Genomic DNA, 19,836 nt, shown 5'->3' with positions numbered 1-19,836 from the left:
TTTATATTCTGATGATTTTGATCTGCATAATTTGTACTGATACTATATTTATTTAATTTTATATAGAATTTAATGATTATAATATATATATACATTTATTTATTTATAGTACATAACAAGTCATAACAGAGGTTATAATATTATTTTAAATTTAATGAAAAAAAAAAACAATTTTAGTGCTACCATCTAACAATATTTATGTGAAATAACGTTTAATATGCCGGCAAAGCTAGGCGTGACAACAGTTATATCTATTTCCATTGACTGTAATATTACGCAAGTTGAATGACAATGTTTATTTATCAAATATTCTATCAGAAAAATTAATAATTTAAAACTAAAACAATTTAAGATGTAGTTCTTAAAGTTCTACATTTTCTCAATTTTTTGTCACTTTCTGGTTATTGTTTATCACAGATTGTATTGTAACACGTAAAGGTATCATTTGATTTCATTATTGCAATCATGGAAAATGATGATCAAGGACAAGTTTTTAATAATGAAAAATTTAATGGTATACACATAAATGGGAGAGATAACAGTTTGAGAGAGAAGGTTATATTATAAAATTGATTTAGTTAGAATATTTTTAAATTTTTATAACGGAAGAGAATATATAAAACATTTTTTTTTTTATTATCTCATCTTTCTTTTTAATTTATGTTATATATCTTATATATATTTAAATATGACAATAAAACATAATATATTACTTTTACTATCTGCAATTGTAATATTTGAAAAAGTTGAACATATACTATTGTACAATATATAACATAAAATTTAATTTATTCTTATCATATTGTTAGTAATAAAGAAATGTTATTAGGTTTTGTCAATAAGAAGTGAGGAAAGCATTTTTAACGAAGCATCAAAGAAAATTGATAATTTTATGAAATCAAATATAAAAACAAAAAAGGATTCAAAAGAATTAGACAATGATAATGGAACTGGTACTATAGATTGTTCAGGACAAAAAGAATTAAAAAAACAAGTTCAAACTGGAGAAATTACACCCTTTCAAGCAATTGAAAAACAGTTTGATTTGTTAAAAACTAAAGGGTATATAATATTAATAAAATTGTTACTAGTAAAAATTATAAAAACTAAACTTAATATTCATTTTTTTTAGAACATTTAATAAATCCTCTCATTTACTTGATCTTGAAAAATACCTTCGACAGCAGTCTGAACTTGCCAAACAAAGAAAACGTTTGAAAGAAAATTCAAAGGCATCTAAGCATACTAGTAATAACGCAGTAACAATTAAAAAACCAAAATTATTAAATACTCACCCTAAAGAATTTAAAATAGTGAAAAAAACAAAAATCAAAGCTAATAAGAAGAAATTAGTTTCTGAATTTGAAACATCAAAAAGCTTAAATAAAAACAATGATATTAATTATGAAACAAAAGATAGTAAGTTTAATCAAGTTGAGAATTCTACCAAAGAGGCTAAACATTCAAAAAATGAATTCATTTCCTGTAATAGTTCCAAAGATAATACTAAAGAGACATTGATTGAAAATACAACAAACATTAAATTTGCAGATATAACTAATGATTCTGAAAGTGAATATGTACCGAGTGATGAACAAATAGATTCAGGTATATATTATCACTAGTTTAATTTGAAACTTAATATTTATTAATAAAGCATCGTTTTTTTTAATTTTATAGAGGATGAAGGAAAATCATATAAAAAGAGAAAATCTTTTACCAAATCTGTTCATACAAAAAGAGGTAAACATAGTGATTCATCTTAAAATTAATCATTATAATATGTCACTTTTATTAATAGAGAATTATGAGAATTTTAGTTTTGGATGATGGAAATGAAGAGATGTATAGAGAAAGGGTAGAGAAAAGTGGTTATCCAAAAGATGAACCACTACACAAAATAGATAATTTATTTAAAGTCCCTCAATCTATATGGAAAAAGTTATATAAGTACGAATAATTAAAAGACTGATTTATATATATATCTATTATGTGTATATATATAAAACTAACTAATTTTTTTAGATATCAGAAAGTGTCTGTACAATGGTTGTGGGAACTGCATCTTCGTGGCTTAGGAGGGTTACTAGGTGATGAAATGGGTTTGGGAAAGACTGTTCAAGTAATTGCATTTCTTGCAGGTTTAGATTGTAGTGAATTACTGTCAGATGGTGGAAGGTACTTACTTTCTGTTTATTGATTATTTTAACAAAGTCATAATACATATTTAATTAATAATAACTACTTATTCATAGGTTCAGAGGTTTAGGACCAACTATAATTGTTTGTCCAGCTACTCTAATGGAACAATGGGTAAAGCATTTTCATGAATGGTGGCCTATTTTAAGAGTGGCTGTTCTACATCAATGTGGAACTTATAATGGTAAGATAAAATCATCTGTTACTTTCTGCACTAACATATGGTAATAATGTGATATTTTATTACTTTTATATTATTAATAAATATCTTTTCAGGTAATTTGGAGTATTTAATGCACTCTTTAAAATCTGGTGGTATATTAATTACTTCTTATTCTGGTATGCTTATACATAAAGATTTACTTGTAACCAGTCAATGGCACTATGTCATACTTGATGAAGGTCACAAAATAAGAAATCCACAAGCAAAGGTAGTTTCTTGCTTTTAATTTGTGACAATTTTACAATTAGGTACAAAAGCAATTGCAATTGAATTCTTGTAGATTAGTAAAGCAGTAAAGGAATTCTCAACACCACATCGACTTTTGTTAACGGGTAGCCCTATGCAAAACTCCTTAAAAGAACTATGGTCCCTCTTTGATTTTATTCTACCGGGCAAGTTAGGCACTTTACCTGCATTTTTAGAACATTGTGCAACCCCTATAACTCGTGGAGGATACACAAATGCTTCTCCTTTGCAAGAAGCTATCGCGCTTCAGGTCGCTACAATGCTTAGAGATACTATTACACCGTATATGCTCCGAAGAACAAAAAATGATGTGCAACATCATCTTAGTCTACCAGAAAAGAACGAACAGGTTTGTTACACAGTAGGATATTTTGTAAGAATTTATAATTTCATATCTCAATTCATGTTTTTTTTAGGTACTGTTTTGTAGTTTAACAGGAGAACAAAAGGAACTATATAAAGAATATTTACGTTCTGCAGATGTTAGTTTCATTTTGCATGAAAAGAATAATTCAGTAAGCAGAAGATACAGGGCTCGCCTCCTCATAGCATTATCAGTGCTTAGGAAGATATGTAATCATCCTGATTTGTTTCTTTATACAAATCCAGTTGTAAGTTTATAATTTATATATTTTATTTAAATTATAATTTAATTTATATTATAATATTTATATCACACAGCGGGCTAATATTCATTGTATTTAATTAAATGTATATTTAGGATTCAGATGAAGACATTGATGTATCAAATGAAGCATTGGAGAAATTTGGATACTGGAAGCGCTCTGGTAAAATGATAGTGGTTCGGTCTCTTCTTAAAATTTGGAAAAAACAGGGACATAGAGTACTTCTTTTTACTCAAGGGAGACAAGTAAATAAGTTATATAATTGTTTATAAACATACGTTATGTACAAAATAATGTATAACAAAGTTTTATTTGCAGATGATGCATGTTTTAGAATCTCTAGTACAAAGCGAAGAATATTCTTATTTAAGAATGGATGGAATTACTTCTATGTCACAACGACAAGAAACAATTCGTTTATTTAATAAGGTATATATATATGTGTGTCGATAAACGGAAAATGTATTTTATTAATATTTTAAGCCTTTTTGTAATTTGATCTTTTTCATACAGGATCCATCATATTTTGTGTTTTTGCTAACTACGCGTGTTGGAGGTCTGGGAGTAAATTTGACTGGAGCAAATCGAGTAGTTATTTATGATCCAGATTGGAATCCAGCAACTGATGCTCAAGCAAGAGCACGTGCATGGAGAATTGGACAAAACAAAAAAGTTACCATTTATAGACTTATTACTGCTGGTACTATTGAAGAAAAGGTAAAATTTTAAATTTTTCTTTTGTTGAATATTTCGAAGTATTTATGAGATAACGTTTTGTTTCAGATGTATCACAGACAAATATTTAAAATACTTCTTGCAAATAAGGTTTTAGAAGATCCACGTCAACATAGATTGTTTAAAACTTCCGATTTAGTTGAACTTTTTAATTTTAATGAATCTATTGATAATAATTCTAGTGAAATAGATCAATTATTCGGACAATCTAGACTAGTTTCTTCGTCTACCAAATTTTCATCTAATAAAATTGAAAAAATGCGAAAATTAGCAGCTACACTTAGTAAAAATATAAGTCAAAATACCTCAAACTCTACACCTGTAATACAAATAGCACATACTACAGAGAATCATTATGTTTCAAGTTGCCATAATAATAATATTGATCAAGATATTTTAAAACACAATTATGAAATATTCAAGGATAATTTAACAAAAGAGGGTATTAAAAACGAGAGTAATTTTCATAAAAAAAATGAAGATATACTTTTTTCTGCAAATCAAGAAAGTACGAATGACAACAATATCCAAAATAAAATTTCAAAAAATATTGAATATAATACAGACAACATCTTAAATAATAAACTGGAAGATGAAGATCATACATTAACAAGTAGATCAAATTCTGATATTAAAATACATGAAACATCAAATAAGGCTACTGTACAATGTCTATCTAATGATGCTAATATAACTGAAATTTTAGATAGAAGTAACGAAACAGTAACATGTAATGTGAATATGAATGAAGATACGTTGTCAAACTTAAATAAAAATCATTGCAAAGAAAAAAGAAGAAGAAGTTCACGATTAGAAGAGCATGCTGCCTCAGCTCTATTTGAAGGAGAACGTGTCTCACATTTAATTGGACGACGTCTTGAACGTTCTCTGACAGAGGAACCTAAACCAATTGAAGATGATCAATACGTCTTAGAAAAATTATTTGCCAAAGCGAGTAATTATTCTCTTATTATATGAGTGTATTTTCTATTAAGATTTTTTATATACAACAATAGTAAAATATATAAAATATTCTTTCTTAGGCGTGACTTCTGCTTTTCAACACGAAACAGTATTATCAAATTCAGAATATAATTCTGATGACAAAAATCCAATGCAACGATTAGCGCGCGAAACAGCACAAGAAAATATGGACAGTATTCGTAAATCTCGTAAATGGTGTTGGAAACCCATGTGGAATTCTATGTCGCCAAAAAATTACTGATTTTTATAGATGTATACAGGTAATTAACATTTAGTTTACATAATTTATTGAAAGTGATTCTTTATTCAGTTATCTTAAATTTTCCAATTAAACAAACAAATGAATCTTCTTAATATTGATCCAAATTTATGTTTACAGAAAAATAACACTTTTTTGAAACTAAGTCAAGTATATAAGTACAACTCAATGAACATTTATGAACTTGAAGTATTTTTCCAAAACCTTATGTTAAAACAATGTTTTTTGTATTTCCATTGTAAATTAATTTCTATTTTTTTAATTGTGTATAAAATATTGCGTTGATATATAATCATTTATTAATTAAATATTAGACTATTTTTGTATATTAAATATAATGATATATTATTTTATAATGTATTATTTCAATGGTTTCTGTTTCATTTTACTGTTTTTAAGCATACAATAATTTCACCCCACTATATTACCTATACAAAATAATTTATATCCTAGGCACTTACATGTAAAAGATAAATTGGAAAGTAATTGACAGATGTAAATATTTTTACAATAAAAAAATTCTGCTCTTTTTTGTTAATTAAATTAATCAAATATATTCTTATGTATTATTATCTATAATTTTTTCGTAATTATAAATAAAATAAATTACAATATGTATATACACATATATATACGTATTGTAATTTATTATTAATTAGTCACTAGAAAATATAAAAACTTATCTGTATAAACTAAATTTCTATTTACATTGATCCTTTACTACCTTTTACATTCAGTGTCTTAGAAATTCTTCCAATGTAGGACCACCTCTACCTAAAGGATCTTCAGGAAACATAACATAATTTCCTACAAATGTTGGGATCAATAATCTCTTTTCGATTGTATCACGCCATTCTGGTTTTTCCAAATATAAATCTCTATATTGGTCTAAAGAAACTACGATACCTCCACACATTGTTGCATATTCTAATATATACCTAGAAGTGATAAGGAATACCATTTTATAAAATAAATAGTTCTCATAATAGTTAGAAAGAAAAACAATTTACCGATCCTCGTAAGAAGTTATCCGTTTACCACCGATAACACGACTTGGTGTAAAAATTACTATTCCATCTGTGTATAACTTTTCAAGTAATGGGTGGTTTAATGATCTTCTATAATGAGGTACAAATACTTTAACAGAATGACCCCTTTTTTGGAAATACTCCACAACTATCTTGATTCCTTCCTCTGCAAATATTTTATGTTTACGATACCTAGAAAATATTAAATTTTTGCTGCACGTATAATTATAATACATAAATTAAATATAATTTAATCAATCATCATACTCCATAGCTATATTGTTGCCATCAATAACTATCTCCCGTAAGCTATTAAGTGGTTGAGATACAGATGATCCAGTTGTAGATAATTGAGGATATGATATAAAGCTAGGCTCAAAAGTAGTTTGAAATCCAGGATTAGAAAAGTCATATAAATTAGGATAGTTATATGCAACTGGCATATTATATACAAGTGGTAATGTACTTGTACTAGATATAGTATGTATAGGAGATGTATCAAACGTAGTGGATATAGTAGGTATAATAGATGTATTAAATGTAGTGGATATAGTAGGTGTAGCAGATGTATTAAATGTAGTGGATATAGTAGATGTAGTAGATGTAAATGTAGATGTAGTATAGTTTGTTATTGATCGTCTGAAATTTCTTGATCTTTGAGTTGTTTTTGGTTTTGTCATTATAATATTTTTGCTTATATTATGAGGTTTAGGAAATTTCAATCTACATTTGCTGAAAGGTAAACAAGTTCTCGCGCTTTCTTCTTCCTCTACTTTTTTATTTTTTGCATCCTTTTCAGTATTTGTTTCATGTTGTTGCAATATATCTTCATTGGATCGTAAGCAACTAAGATTATTTTTATTTGGTGTAGTATCTATCATAAAAATTCTATCATTCTTCTTTCGATCTATAGGTTCTTCTTCTGATTGATTTACAGATGGTACAAAAGTTTTTATAGAGAGTAAAGAAGCTTTTGCACATGGTAAAATTTTCACAGATTGTGGAGGAATTTTTGCACATGGTGGAGTTTTTACAGATAATGGAGTCTTTGCACTTGGCACAGGGGTTTTTACAGATCGTGAAACAGTTTCTGTAGAGGGTGCAACAGTTTCTGCAGATGGTGGAACAGCTTCTGCAGATAGTGGAACAGTTTCTGCAGATGGTGGAATAGTTTTTGTTGATGACCATACCACAACAATATCATCTAAACTTTGATTTACAGAATCTGAAACCAAAGCTATAAAAAATTAAATTGCAATAATATTCTTAGTTAGAAAAATGTTATTATTTTATAGGAAACATATCTTTTACCTATGTTTTCATCATCTAAATCAATAATTGTATTAGATACTGAAGGACAAGTTGAATTATTTTCTGATAATGCAACAATGTTCTTTTTCCTTTTTTTCCTTGGAGGTCCTTCTACTGTAGTTTTCGTTTGACTTAATGTTTCATTTGAATTACATTGAGGATTTCCTTCGCCATTTATTGACAAATCTAAGAATCTCTTTCTTGTTTGTAGTTCTTGTTTACTTTCATCATCTTTATTATTTGATTCATTTTCATTATCGCTTAAAATGATAACACTATCTTGTAAAGATTCTTTTGCAAAGCAAAAAGAATCTTTTCTTTTGTTAAAGACTTGGTTAGTATTACATAATAGTTGTTTTTGTGCTTGTGCCCATCTTTTGCTACTACAATTATAAAAACAATTACTTGTGTATGTATATATATGTCTACATTTTATATATATCGTACAAATTCTCTTTGCATTTTCTATTACCTTAATTGGATATGTTTCAGTGGACTTTCATAGAATGTTCGTTTTACATTTTTTTGTACTTTTTTTTTTCTTGAAAATGCTTTTCCTTTCATTGGTTTTTTATTTTCGTAACAAATTATAACAGAATTGTTTAAAGTGCTCATTTCTAAATCATTTTTTTTAATGTTTCACCTTCTTAAATTAACATCTACATGTTATAAAATAAAAATAAATGAAGTTTCGTTTCTTGAAACATATGTAAAAACAGTTTTTAAATATCACTTAGTATTAACAAGAGATTTATAAAATAGTAATCCATAATTCTTAAATTAATGGTAATTAAATTAATAGTTTTAAAATATTCGATACTTACGAATAATATATTGTATATTAAGTATAAAATGAATCAATACTTGTAAATATTCGTACTTTGTTTATCAATAATATCGTAAAATTATGCAGATCACCAGCACCACTTAAATTCTCTTATGACGTTCACAAATCTTTTTTACATTTTTGACAATTAAATGTTTGTATCTTTCCGTCATTAATCTTTATTTAACCTCTTTTATAATCTAACCTAAAGATACAAAACATAACAACATAACTCTAAATTTTAACCAAATTGAAATTCCTTTAGAGAGTATATAACCATTCATATGTTTACGATAAATATTATTTTATTTCCTTAATTATTTTAATAACTAAAGCTAATATATTTCTTTACATCGTACCACTGTATTAAATTTAACTTCACCGAAAAATTGAAATGATACTTTCATTATATCATATGTTGTTTATCTTCTCGTTATTTTTATGAACAATACAAAAAACAAAAATAAATTAATAAATAAAAATGTAAATATTATTAGGGGCAGAAAACTGGATAAATATGAAATACTACATATTGCATATATTTTAAATACGTTACGAAATATCATTATAGTTACAAAATATCAATCTCAAGAATGTTAATAGTAGATACTTAAATGCACAATACACAACACCAAAATTAGTTAGTTACCATTAATCCCTGAATATATAACATGAAATATAAGAGGACACAAAGTAAGTGATAGAGAAATAAACACAAAATAAATAAAACTTTTAGATTTGTATGAAATAGATGTGAAATAGGCTATACAACAATTGAGCGGCAATGCGTCATTACTGATTGTTAATGTCAATATGGCTATAATAATATAAGCTTATCGTTTTACTCACGTGCCTTAGAAGATTCAAAAATAAGAAAACCCAAGAAAAAAGTCGAAATTTTCAATCACTTTGTCGATCTACTGTCGGTCTATATACAATGCTTCAAGTTAGACCGCGATGGAAGCGACCAATTGCGAACACAGTAAATGTGTAATGCGAAACAGAGATCATCGATTGGTCGAAATTCGTACAACGTCGGAGGGGAAGGGAAGTGAATGTATGCTAGTCTGGCCCGAACGCGGCTACATCCCCGTGTCAGATCAGCGAGCAAGTAGTAACGTTAACATTAAAATTTTGTCTTTTGTTTAATTCATTCCTATTTATTTTGCCGGTAATCTGGTTGGGTTCGAAAATCGTGGCATCGTTGAAACAAGCGGCTGATGATACGGGGATCGGGCCAAATAATACAAGCATCGGTTCCATGGTAAATTTTCAGTGTGATTAAGTAGTCGAAAGCGAATTCAGGCAGCCTCCAACGTAAACAAAAATGGAGTTAGGGGAGGGAGACGCGCAAATTTGTCGACTTTGCGGCCAGTGCGAGAGTATATACATCGACGTTTTCGGTGAGGAAGGCACCAAACGATTTTTAGGATTAAAGATCCACACAAAAATCAACATTCTGGTGAGTTCAAATGTAAGAGGTGTGTCATGGGGTCCGGGCCCCGTTTGTAGTTAAAGGAGGGGGTTAGAAAAATGGCCGGAGGGGAGAAGAGCATGAGAAGAAAAGATATTCTTTCTTTTTTTTTTTTTTTTTGCTACCTTTGTTCTATTATATTTTATTTGCATTCATTTTCACTTGTGTAGTTTTAGTACTAATATCGTATATACTTCTATGTTTAATGTTTGTTTTGAGAAAGAAATATTTATTTCAGTTTCATATTATTATTCCAAATGTGTGTCAAATTGTTTACGTAGACTTAAAGACTTCTTAAGTAAATCCTAAATAATTGTATGTAATATGTTTATAATTTAGAGACATGTATAATTGTATGCTATGATTATATGCTGTACAACAATGACTATTTTATTAAATACAAGATATCTAATTTGTAAGTAATCGTTTATTATCTTCATATTGGTATTCTTTATTTTATGATTGTATTATGTTTTATATCTTTTTTAAAATGAAATATTTTATAATCAATGTTTTATAAACGTAATTTGTTCTTGGAATCTGATTAACAAAAGACTGAATTTGGATTTGAAAGTATTCATTTTTTTAATCTATCTTTACTTTTTCAAGTTTATATAAACATAAGAAAGTATTTGTTAATTCTATATCCAATATTTTTTACATAAACATTATATATTTGTTTTTAGATACTTGTAAATGGTTATAAATGTTATTGTATTTACATAATTATAATGATAAGTATGAATGTTAGCAATATGTATTATTAAAGTGGGTACCAGATTATAAGAATTTTCAGAATGGTGTATCTACAGAGCGGTAGGGTTTTAATTAAATTGTTTATATATTCATAATTATCCTTTAATAAGATAAAATATGGTTTCTCAGTTCAATTAAAATTTGTACAGAATCAGATCTTCAAGTAAGATTTTAAAAATCACATATATTTAGTATTTAGATATTTTGTTTGAATCGCAGATAGATGAAAGGGATCCTCTGCCCAAGGCGATCTGTGTTCAATGTCTGGGCAAGCTCGAATTCGTTTGCGACTTCCAAGAGGAGTGTCTTCGCACCCAACAAGTGTTACGCGATCGATACAATCTACCACCCTTAACAGAGATTGTAAGTTCGTATTCAAATTTAATACATAGCTCTACCGCTCATCTATGATGCTACCAGAGCATGCAGCTCACTTTTTTCTTTGAAATTCAAATAGTATAAAGTGGTATCATCTGGTATTTTGGTTCATAAAACAATTTTCAATCATAACATAAAAAATTGTTTATTAAATATGCAGTTTTTAATATATTTGTATTTATAATAAAAAGTATGTGCCACAAATACCGGATTGAATTCATTTTCTTCAATAAAACTATTTCTGGTACCCGCTTCTACTTTTATTTCAATCTATCTCTAGGCTGAAGTAAAGACTGAAGATACAACACCAAGTACATCAACAAACAACAACAACAATGAAACCAACAAAAATCTTAATTCTCCTAATGATGGGAGTGTTAAAGAAGTAGAGCAACGTGTTTTAAGAACAGCTACAAAGACTCAGAGGAACTTGAGGAGTCAACAACAAGTAAAAGGCAATGAAGAAGCTCCAAAAGAGCAGAATAATATTCAAAGTACAAGTGGAGACAATACAGAGAATATACAAATTGTTCAAAGTTCTGAAACAACTCCCACGCGATGGCTTAGAAGTAGACAAAGTACAGAAACAACTGCTGCAAATGAAACAGTGACTGATACGCCAATCGCAAATAGACTTAGAAGTCATGATAATACTGCCACAGAAATAACTGTTAGTCCACATAATAGCCCTAATGAAATTGGTGAGAAACTGGTTGGGAAGCAACAAGATCCACACACTATACAAATTCCAACATCAGCATTAAATAAACTTCTAAGTATCGTGTCAAACTCTCCAAACATCGAAGTTTCTGTAAAAGAATCCCGAAATCAAAGTAGCGACATTGAAGATATTAGTTTTACTGTAGAATTATGTAAAAAGGAAAGTGACGATGTAGCTACTGTTCGAGCGCGAGTATTTCCAGATCAGGGTTCCTGTTTGGTGGACAAGGCAATCGTTGGTCTTTTACAAAATCAAAGTTGCGTAGAAGTAAATAGTATAATAAACACCATTATCAACAGTAGCCTGAAGAATGGCAGTTCAACGAAATTGAAGGATTCTGCTGAATTCGAGCAGAAATGGCGGGCTTCTCAGAACCCAGAAGAACTTTTCAGGATCGACGGAGAAGAAATTCGTGTCGACGATAATGTCGAACATGTCGTTACGGATAATCAAAACGGCTACTCTTGTAAATTGTGTTGTAAGTTCTATGAACGTAAGGACAAATGTATGGTTCACGTGAAAACCCACCTCGGTATTAAGCAGTATACTTGCATTTTGTGCAACGCTAAATTCGTATGCAAGTCCGATGTAATGAAGCATATTCGATGCTCACATACTAATCCTAGACCGATACAATGCCCAAAATGTCCAAAAAGGTTCAAGTCGAAATTTTATTTAATGGAGCACGACAACGTGCACAAAGGTGTGAGACCTTATTCTTGTACAGACTGCGGTCAAAGTTATCATCACAAAGTGTCTCTACAAATCCATATGAAATCACACTTACCTCCACAGAACTTAGCTTGCGAATATTGTGGCAAAGTGTTCCCGTACCGTACGAGATTGTTAAGTCATATAGCTAGCGTACATTTAAAAAATCGTCGCAATTTCAGGTGTCGATTCTGTTACAACCTGTATTCAAGTCTTTCAGTTTTGAATGAACATATTAAAACGCGTCACGCGACTACATACACTTGTGAAGTTTGTAGTAAAACGTTCAAAGTCGCGTCCAAGTATAAGGCTCACGTGTTACAACACTCAAATCCTAAGCCGTTCGTGTGCAACGTTTGTAACAATAGATACGCCTCCAAAGCATTCCTAAACGAACATCTATTGAAGCACGAAGGGCTGAGGAAACATATCTGCCAAAAGTGTGGTGCAAGATTCGCACAAGCTAGTCATCTGGCTGCACACCGACACGTGCACGGTGAAAAAAAGCATGCCTGTCCGGAATGCGGACGAAAGTTTAATAGGCGTGATAACATGAAGGTACATAGAAAAAGACACTTTGAAGAAAAAAAGACTAGTAATAGCAAACAGAAGAACGCATCTAGTGGCGACGTTGCTTCCACTGCGTCCAACGAAAAGTAATGGTACTGACATAACTCTCATATTTTTTAAAGACTTAACTTAATTCATGGATGAACTAGGGCTTTCCAAAAGAGACGTTTTTTTTAACTCTTAGTCAAAGAACGTTAAGTTAGTCGATAAAGCATTAGTAATTCAATAAATTAAAATTTTCAAAAATATTGCTGTAAGAATTAAAAGTAAAAGCTTTTTTAATCGCGAAAAATTCAGCAATATTAATCATGAGATATTGATTGATTTTACTTTTAAATTTTGGAGTAACTTATATTATCGGGTGAATAATTGCACTGGGGATCACTCGATTTTTTTCCTCTTTCGTCGCTCGTTTCCTTTTTTGTTTTTCCTTCTTTTTTCTTTTTTTACAGTAAGTTAGTCGGCATTTTGTACATAATGTAGTAGGTGTGCATTTAAGAGACTACTGGTATCTCCTAAGTATTTTTTCCATTTACATATACTACATTAGAAAATATTTTTGCACGTGAAACATTATTGATTAGAATTTACCAAAGCTATAATAAAGACAAGCCATGAAACATGACAGAATATTGGAATAAGACGTAACAAAAATTAGAAAAAGAAACGTCACGATTGATACTTATAATTGTAAGGAAGCCAAAGAGTATTATTGGATTCATTTTTATGGAAAATTTGTATGTCTATCGCACAGTTAGCTTTCTAGTAAAGATTAATTCATGAAAAGGTGTAAATACAGGGCTTCCAAAGTCAAAAACTCCGACCAAGAAAGAATATAGAAGTGAAAAAAAATATTTTCTACATATTTTTACATGACTGTTTTTAATAGAACTGCAAAACTTTTAAATAATACATGTATAAAGTGTATTTTATTATATTTTCGATTCTATTTTATATGTAAAACTACATATGTATATAGATAAAGATTCAGAGCAAAAATAATGATTCATATAAGAAAATTGAAAATTTTCAAAATATATTATTATTGATTGATGATGAAAAGTCTTTAGATTTAAGTGGACTATTGTTTCCGATAGATCTTATATTATTAAAACTAACGGATATTTTGCTATAAGGGTAGCGCATACAATAAATTATGTAAGAAAGCATATTATGTGATTTGCTAGAAAGAAAAACGTAGAACTATATCGTAAGTGCCTTGGTCAACTCAATATATATTTTATTCATGTATTAAGCAAGAGCATTGGTGAATGAAAAAATCGTTAATGATTCTTTGAGTACGTATCACGTGCAACATTGATCTTCCTTCAGAAGAAAATTAGTCGTAATTCTTTGTGCTCAAATTGTCCTAACATAATTTAGGAACTATATTGAATATTTTGAAAGAGATGTTACATGAAATAATTGTTAAGTGATAAAAGATAGGAATAATTATGATATACATTTCTTCATTATTTTTACTTAGAATGTAATAGTTTTATATGGAGCAGAATTTAGTTAATGATGATAATGAATTGATGATGTTTTAGTTATTATTTTATACAATGTTTCAGGATATTCAGTATATGTATAATACTTTAACCTTTTTTTTTACAAAGTGAAACGTTCTACTTGTCTACCGCGTTTCTAAGATAAGAGCGCAAAGAATTATGTATGAACTATAATTATTACTTTTCCTCGGGACAAATTGTTCCCCGTGAGAACTGTTAATAAAATCGTGCGAAGAATATTACGTCTAACATTTAAACTCTTTCCTCAGATAACATAAGTGATAAGCAATAATTATTATTTTGTACAAGATGTTTGTTAAACCAATCTATTTTTCCATTTAGTAAGTAATAAGTAAGTCGATATATATATTGTGTATATATACACTATATATACTGTGTATATATCTTAAGGTAAACATTAATATGTTATTAATGTGCAGTATGAATTAGCGTATATAACAATTTTTCGACAATAAAGAAAAAAGCATACATTTGTTTAAGGATTCCACAATTTTTCTCAATAAAGGTACGATATTTTTGGGACCGCTAATTACTTGATTTTCAGCCTTATTTTTCTCCATACCACTTCTAACTCATCTTGCATGGTAATTTATTTTTATCTTGCATGTACATAAAAGATACGAGTTAACGAGGTTTGTTCTGTTGTTACTAATATAATTCCTCTGTAGAATTCTAAGATAGTAGAAATAGCAGTATATTATTACTAAATTTAAAGTCATTTAGATTTAGTCTTATTTTATTGCAAAATAGATTGTGATTAATTGGGGTATATCTTCTAGTAAAGTGTTGTGCTTTTTTTATGTTTTTTATGCTATCTATAAAGATAACGTGGATCATTCTTTGGACACAGAAGTTTCTTTTTGTTGTTTCAGATAAAGAAAAACGATGGGCTGCCGCAGATTGTTTGTTTGAGATGTTTGGGCATCCTGGAATTCTTCTGCGACTTTTATGATCGCTGTCATCTGGTACAACAGGGGTTCTTGCAGGCTGTAAGCTATTGTAACTTGATACATTATCTAACTAAAATCTCGCGTTTGCCCATATCTACTTGTTGTTAGAGAAAATAAAATATACCAATATTTTTCTTATAAACAAACGAAAACAGCTTTAAAATAATAGAGGATAGACAAAAATTTTATTATGCAAAATTAAAAAATTTGGGACGTTCAAGCGTTATATTAAGCTACACTGGAAATGGAGGCGTTCCAAATATTTGTATTTTATGTATTATATTTTAAATAATAGCTGTATATATATATATATTATATAGTGTATATATATTATTTACTAAAGGGTATTTGTATTTTTTTAATCATATAAAGGTATTTAATTTCAAGTTTGTAAAACTTGTCATATGAAATACAAAGACAACATGAACGTTAAAGCGCTGCTTTTCATAAGATAAGTTGTATGAACTTACAGCTAAAATACCTCTTAAACTTATTGTTTTCTGTGTTTGAATACTTTTTATAGAGAAAATCGAGCCTATTATAAAAAAGTATAGAAAAAGATATATAGCTCAATTTAAAAAAAAAATAGAAGTGACCTCGAAATCTTTGAAATTCCTCCGCTTCGGAGTTATCCACGTATATCGTTTAAAACAATTTAGACAAAGAAGATTGAATAGCATTTTTATGTTCATATGTAATATAAAAATGTATAGAATATTTCAAAATTAATATTTAAAATCCTAAAAAGAATAAGATTTAATTTTTGTATTCACTTGTTGCATATGATTTTAAGAACATTTTGACTTCATTGATTATAGCCTACGTAATCAAAATATGTTCTTTTTTTTTTTTTTTTTAATTATAGAATTAAAATATTTAGAAGCTAATATTTCATTTCGGAAAGATTGGAAGTATTTTGTTTCTATTTCATAGAATCAAAATGCAACAGATGAGAAGTTGCAGCAAGATAGCGATGCTGAATCTGATAAGGAGAACGCTATTCCTTCTGCGAATGAGATGAAACGGAAAGCTAAGGCATTATCACCTGATAGTCTAAAGAGTACAAAAAATTATCTGTCCGAAAATAATACATCGTGCTACAGGACTGGAAGAAAAGAAGAAAACGTCAATCTCGTAAATAATTCCCCTATTAATGATGTTCACTCGGTTGCACAAACTACGGTACATTTAAGCAATGTAATTTCATGTGAAAAAATATCGGGTAGTGATGCTAGTAATTTAGAAGAGAATACAAACAATGTAAAACATAAAAATTTAAACGACAATATACCAAAAAAGACTGCAATTCGTACAAGGTCAACGAATAACTTGAACTCGCCGCAAAAAGATGAGGAGGACATTAATATAAATACACATCAACCTGTAGGACGTAGAAAAGGACGGAAAAACAAATTGAATAAGATGATAGGAGAAAGTTTCTCAGCAGGCAGCAAAAAAAAGAGAATCCAAAATGATATGGGTAAGAGTGATAGTTTAAATAGTAGTTTAAAAAGTTTGGATAACAAATGCAAAAGAAGCTGCCTGCATGTTATTTGTGATAATGATAAGTCCAATAGTGTGATTAATAATATTGAAACCTCCCCTAAACCACAAGTTGAGCAAGAGGCAGTGAAGGAACAGGTGGCAGTGGTGGACACATCCTCAAATATAATTTATACCAAAGTTAATGAACCTGATATTGTACACATAAATAATGAAAATGATCATACTGATGATGATTTAGTAATTAATAAATTAAAAGAAATGGAATATGATAAAAACACAGAAAAACCTGGCAGCTATTTGAACAATACAGAAGATTGTTCTGTAAAAAGTAAAGCAATATCAGTTATTGTAAAGCAAGAAAAAGGAGAAGCAGAAAGTACTCCTCCTAGCGAGGATGAAAAGACAAATCAGCTTGTTTTGATTCCTAATGAGATACTAATACAGAAAGATAAAACTGTAGTGAAGAATCATGATCAAAAAGGAATATCTTGTTCATTGGTAGAGGAATCTGAAAAAACTGAAAATAGTGAGACTAATTTAGTAACAGTACAAAATATTATTAAGCATTCTGATGTTTCTAATAATCCACAATCAAAAATACTTACAGAACAAAATCGTGTGACCGTTATAAGGTCTTCGCGATCTAATGAATTATCAAATCCAAAGATGATGCAGGAAGTTTCTACAGAACCATGCATTGCAATAGATGTAATAGACCAAAGTACTACAAATAAGATAGAATGTAACCTCAGCAAACGTTCATTATCTCGATTCAGTGAAGATAGTTTTAATAAAATTAAAAGTAAAGATAGATCGTTTGGAAAAATCTCCGAATTGATAAGTGACGAACAAAAACAAGCAATTGAGACTTATTACACGGTGGACATGTCGATAGTAAATTCGGAAGAAGTACAGAAGAACATGACGATAATTAATAAAAAGAATATACGCTGCAATATTTGTGGCACTCTTTATCTCAGGATGGATAAGTGTCAGGCAAGTTGTACAAATTATTTTTATTATACGTAAGAAATTATTTAAATTAGTAATAAAATACATAATAATAGTCATATTGTATTCTTGTAGGTACATATTTGGGGACATTTACAAATGAAGCCTTATCAATGCAAAGCTTGTGACTTTGCCACAGTTACTGTTAGCAATGTACGATGCCATATCAGAAAAAGTCATTTAAAAATTAAACCATTCGTGTGCCATCTGTGTGAAAAACGATATGTAAATGCCATTTTATTAGAAGAGCATATTAATACTCATACAGGTGCCCGTCCATACAAGTGTAAGCTCTGTGATTTTGCAAGTTCCAGTAGACAAATATTAAGTTATCATAATGCCACTCATAAAGCATTGAAGGTATCATCAATAAAATTGATTAATCTATTAAATAATATATTAATTACCATATTTTATTTATTTATTTAAAAACTGTTATAGGATATTAGTTGTAAACTTTGTGGAAAAGAGTTTTATTCAAAAAGCAGATTGCGTGCACACATGATCGTACACAATAAAGATAAAGCTGTTATGTGTAAACTATGTTCTGCTTATTTATCTAATGCAGAAGCTCTAGAAACGCATCATAAAAACATACATATGCAAGATTATATATGTAACATATGTGGCAAACACACCAAGTCAAGAAAAGCTTTACACAATCATCAAAATGTAAGATATATTTTATTAATTTATTTAAAATTAATTAGTTACTGATTTGGAATATAATTAAAAACACAAATTATATTCATAGGTTCATGCTGCTGCAAAATACAAATGTACTCTATGCCCAAATGTGTATAAGAGTAGTCAAATACTAAAAGAACATCTTTTAAAACATGAAGGTATTAGAAAGTACAAATGTAATGTCTGTGAAAAGACGTTTGGTCAGCAGTCTCATTTAGCTGCTCACATGGCAGTACATAGCAAAATTAGGTATGTTTTCTAATAGTTTTTTAATGGTCTCTTACTTCGCTAAATCCTGAGAAATACACTAATGACTGAAAGTATTAGAACTAATTGAAGTATTTATATTAGAGTACCAATCGTATTCAGAAAGTTTGAAATACTTTTAATATTACGATAACGATGTAAGATATTAAATGCAGTGTAAAACAATTAAATAATTTTATTTTTCTACTAAGGTATTTAAAATATATATTAACATTATATATATTGAGTCATTTGGTGGACAATATGTCAATAATCTTTTAATATTATTTAATTATAATATATGTCTTATTTATAGATTTCATTGTCCTGGATGTGACAAACCTTTCAATCGTCTGGACAATATGAAGATACATACTAAACGATGTAAACCATTTTTGGCAAATCCAGAGCTAAAAAGTCTTTTAAGTAGGAGAGAAAGGACTATATCGTTCAATAACATAGCAGAATTAACTGCAGAATTAAAGACTGGTAATATGACAAGTTCTATGTCTCAAGTTTCTCTAGAAAACCAGAATGATGAAATATTAGTAGTAAAGACTGTGGAGCAAGAACAGAAGACTGCATTAAATCTTTGCAAATTAGGGCTAAATATTTCTTGCATTGAATCAACAGAAAAAACATGGAATTCTGATAAGATGTATAATGAAAAAGAAGTAATGAAATCCTCTGAAATCAATGCAATTAAAGTCACAAATATCAATGACAGGTTAATTCCAGAAAATGAAAATGTGTCAATTTTTGAAAACGTCTTAGGGCCAGAAAATTATTAATATCTTTTTTTATTAAATTATGTCTATTATTTAAAAGTACTTAGACTTATGAACTCAAAAACATTT

General features: G+C 29.0%; 3 protein-coding genes across 7 annotated transcripts; 2 read left to right on the top strand and 1 right to left on the bottom strand.

Annotated features, from left to right (window-relative positions):
• The first annotated feature begins 242 nt into the window (after positions 1-242).
• LOC139985545 (uncharacterized) lies at positions 243-5,803 on the top strand. Of its 5 annotated transcripts, none has more exons than XM_072000051.1 (15): positions 243-555; positions 830-1,062; positions 1,133-1,608; positions 1,681-1,743; positions 1,821-1,950; positions 2,026-2,178; positions 2,256-2,383; positions 2,476-2,630; positions 2,703-3,017; positions 3,085-3,279; positions 3,390-3,539; positions 3,613-3,723; positions 3,808-4,011; positions 4,078-4,980; positions 5,073-5,139. In XM_072000051.1, the coding sequence occupies exons 1-15, from the start codon at positions 466-468 to the stop codon at positions 5,076-5,078; spliced, it is 3,312 nt and encodes a 1,103-aa protein (XP_071856152.1). In that variant the 5' UTR covers positions 243-465; the 3' UTR covers positions 5,079-5,139. The 5 variants fall into 5 exon arrangements, with proteins under 5 accessions (XP_071856152.1, XP_071856149.1, XP_071856148.1 ...); XM_072000048.1 differs by having other exon boundaries at positions 244-555; positions 830-1,038; positions 4,078-4,984; positions 5,073-5,803; XM_072000047.1 differs by having other exon boundaries at positions 244-555; positions 1,684-1,743; positions 4,078-4,984; positions 5,073-5,803.
• A 148-nt stretch (positions 5,804-5,951) lies between these two features.
• LOC139985563 (uncharacterized) lies at positions 5,952-8,225 on the bottom strand. The gene is given in 7 exon segments (XM_072000099.1): positions 5,952-6,210; positions 6,283-6,492; positions 6,568-7,346; positions 7,428-7,537; positions 7,612-7,833; positions 7,836-7,994; positions 8,084-8,225. Coding segments are annotated over 6 exon segments (1,557 nt in total). The 5' UTR covers positions 7,867-7,994; positions 8,084-8,225; the 3' UTR covers positions 5,952-6,005.
• A 796-nt stretch (positions 8,226-9,021) lies between these two features.
• On the top strand, positions 9,022-19,835 carry LOC139985547 (uncharacterized). The gene is made up of 8 exons (XM_072000054.1): positions 9,022-9,130; positions 9,296-9,899; positions 15,452-15,568; positions 16,463-18,031; positions 18,122-18,406; positions 18,488-18,718; positions 18,801-18,982; positions 19,296-19,835. The coding sequence occupies exons 2-8, from the start codon at positions 9,765-9,767 to the stop codon at positions 19,768-19,770; spliced, it is 2,994 nt and encodes a 997-aa protein (XP_071856155.1). The 5' UTR covers positions 9,022-9,130; positions 9,296-9,764; the 3' UTR covers positions 19,771-19,835.
• Position 19,836: the final 1 nt, after the last annotated feature.

This window comes from Bombus fervidus, chromosome 3 (assembly GCF_041682495.2).
Source record: "Bombus fervidus isolate BK054 chromosome 3, iyBomFerv1, whole genome shotgun sequence".
Lineage (NCBI taxonomy): Eukaryota > Metazoa > Arthropoda > Insecta > Hymenoptera > Apidae > Bombus > Bombus fervidus.
Note: the sequence above shows the minus strand (reverse complement) of the source record. Positions and strands in the feature narration are given on the sequence as shown.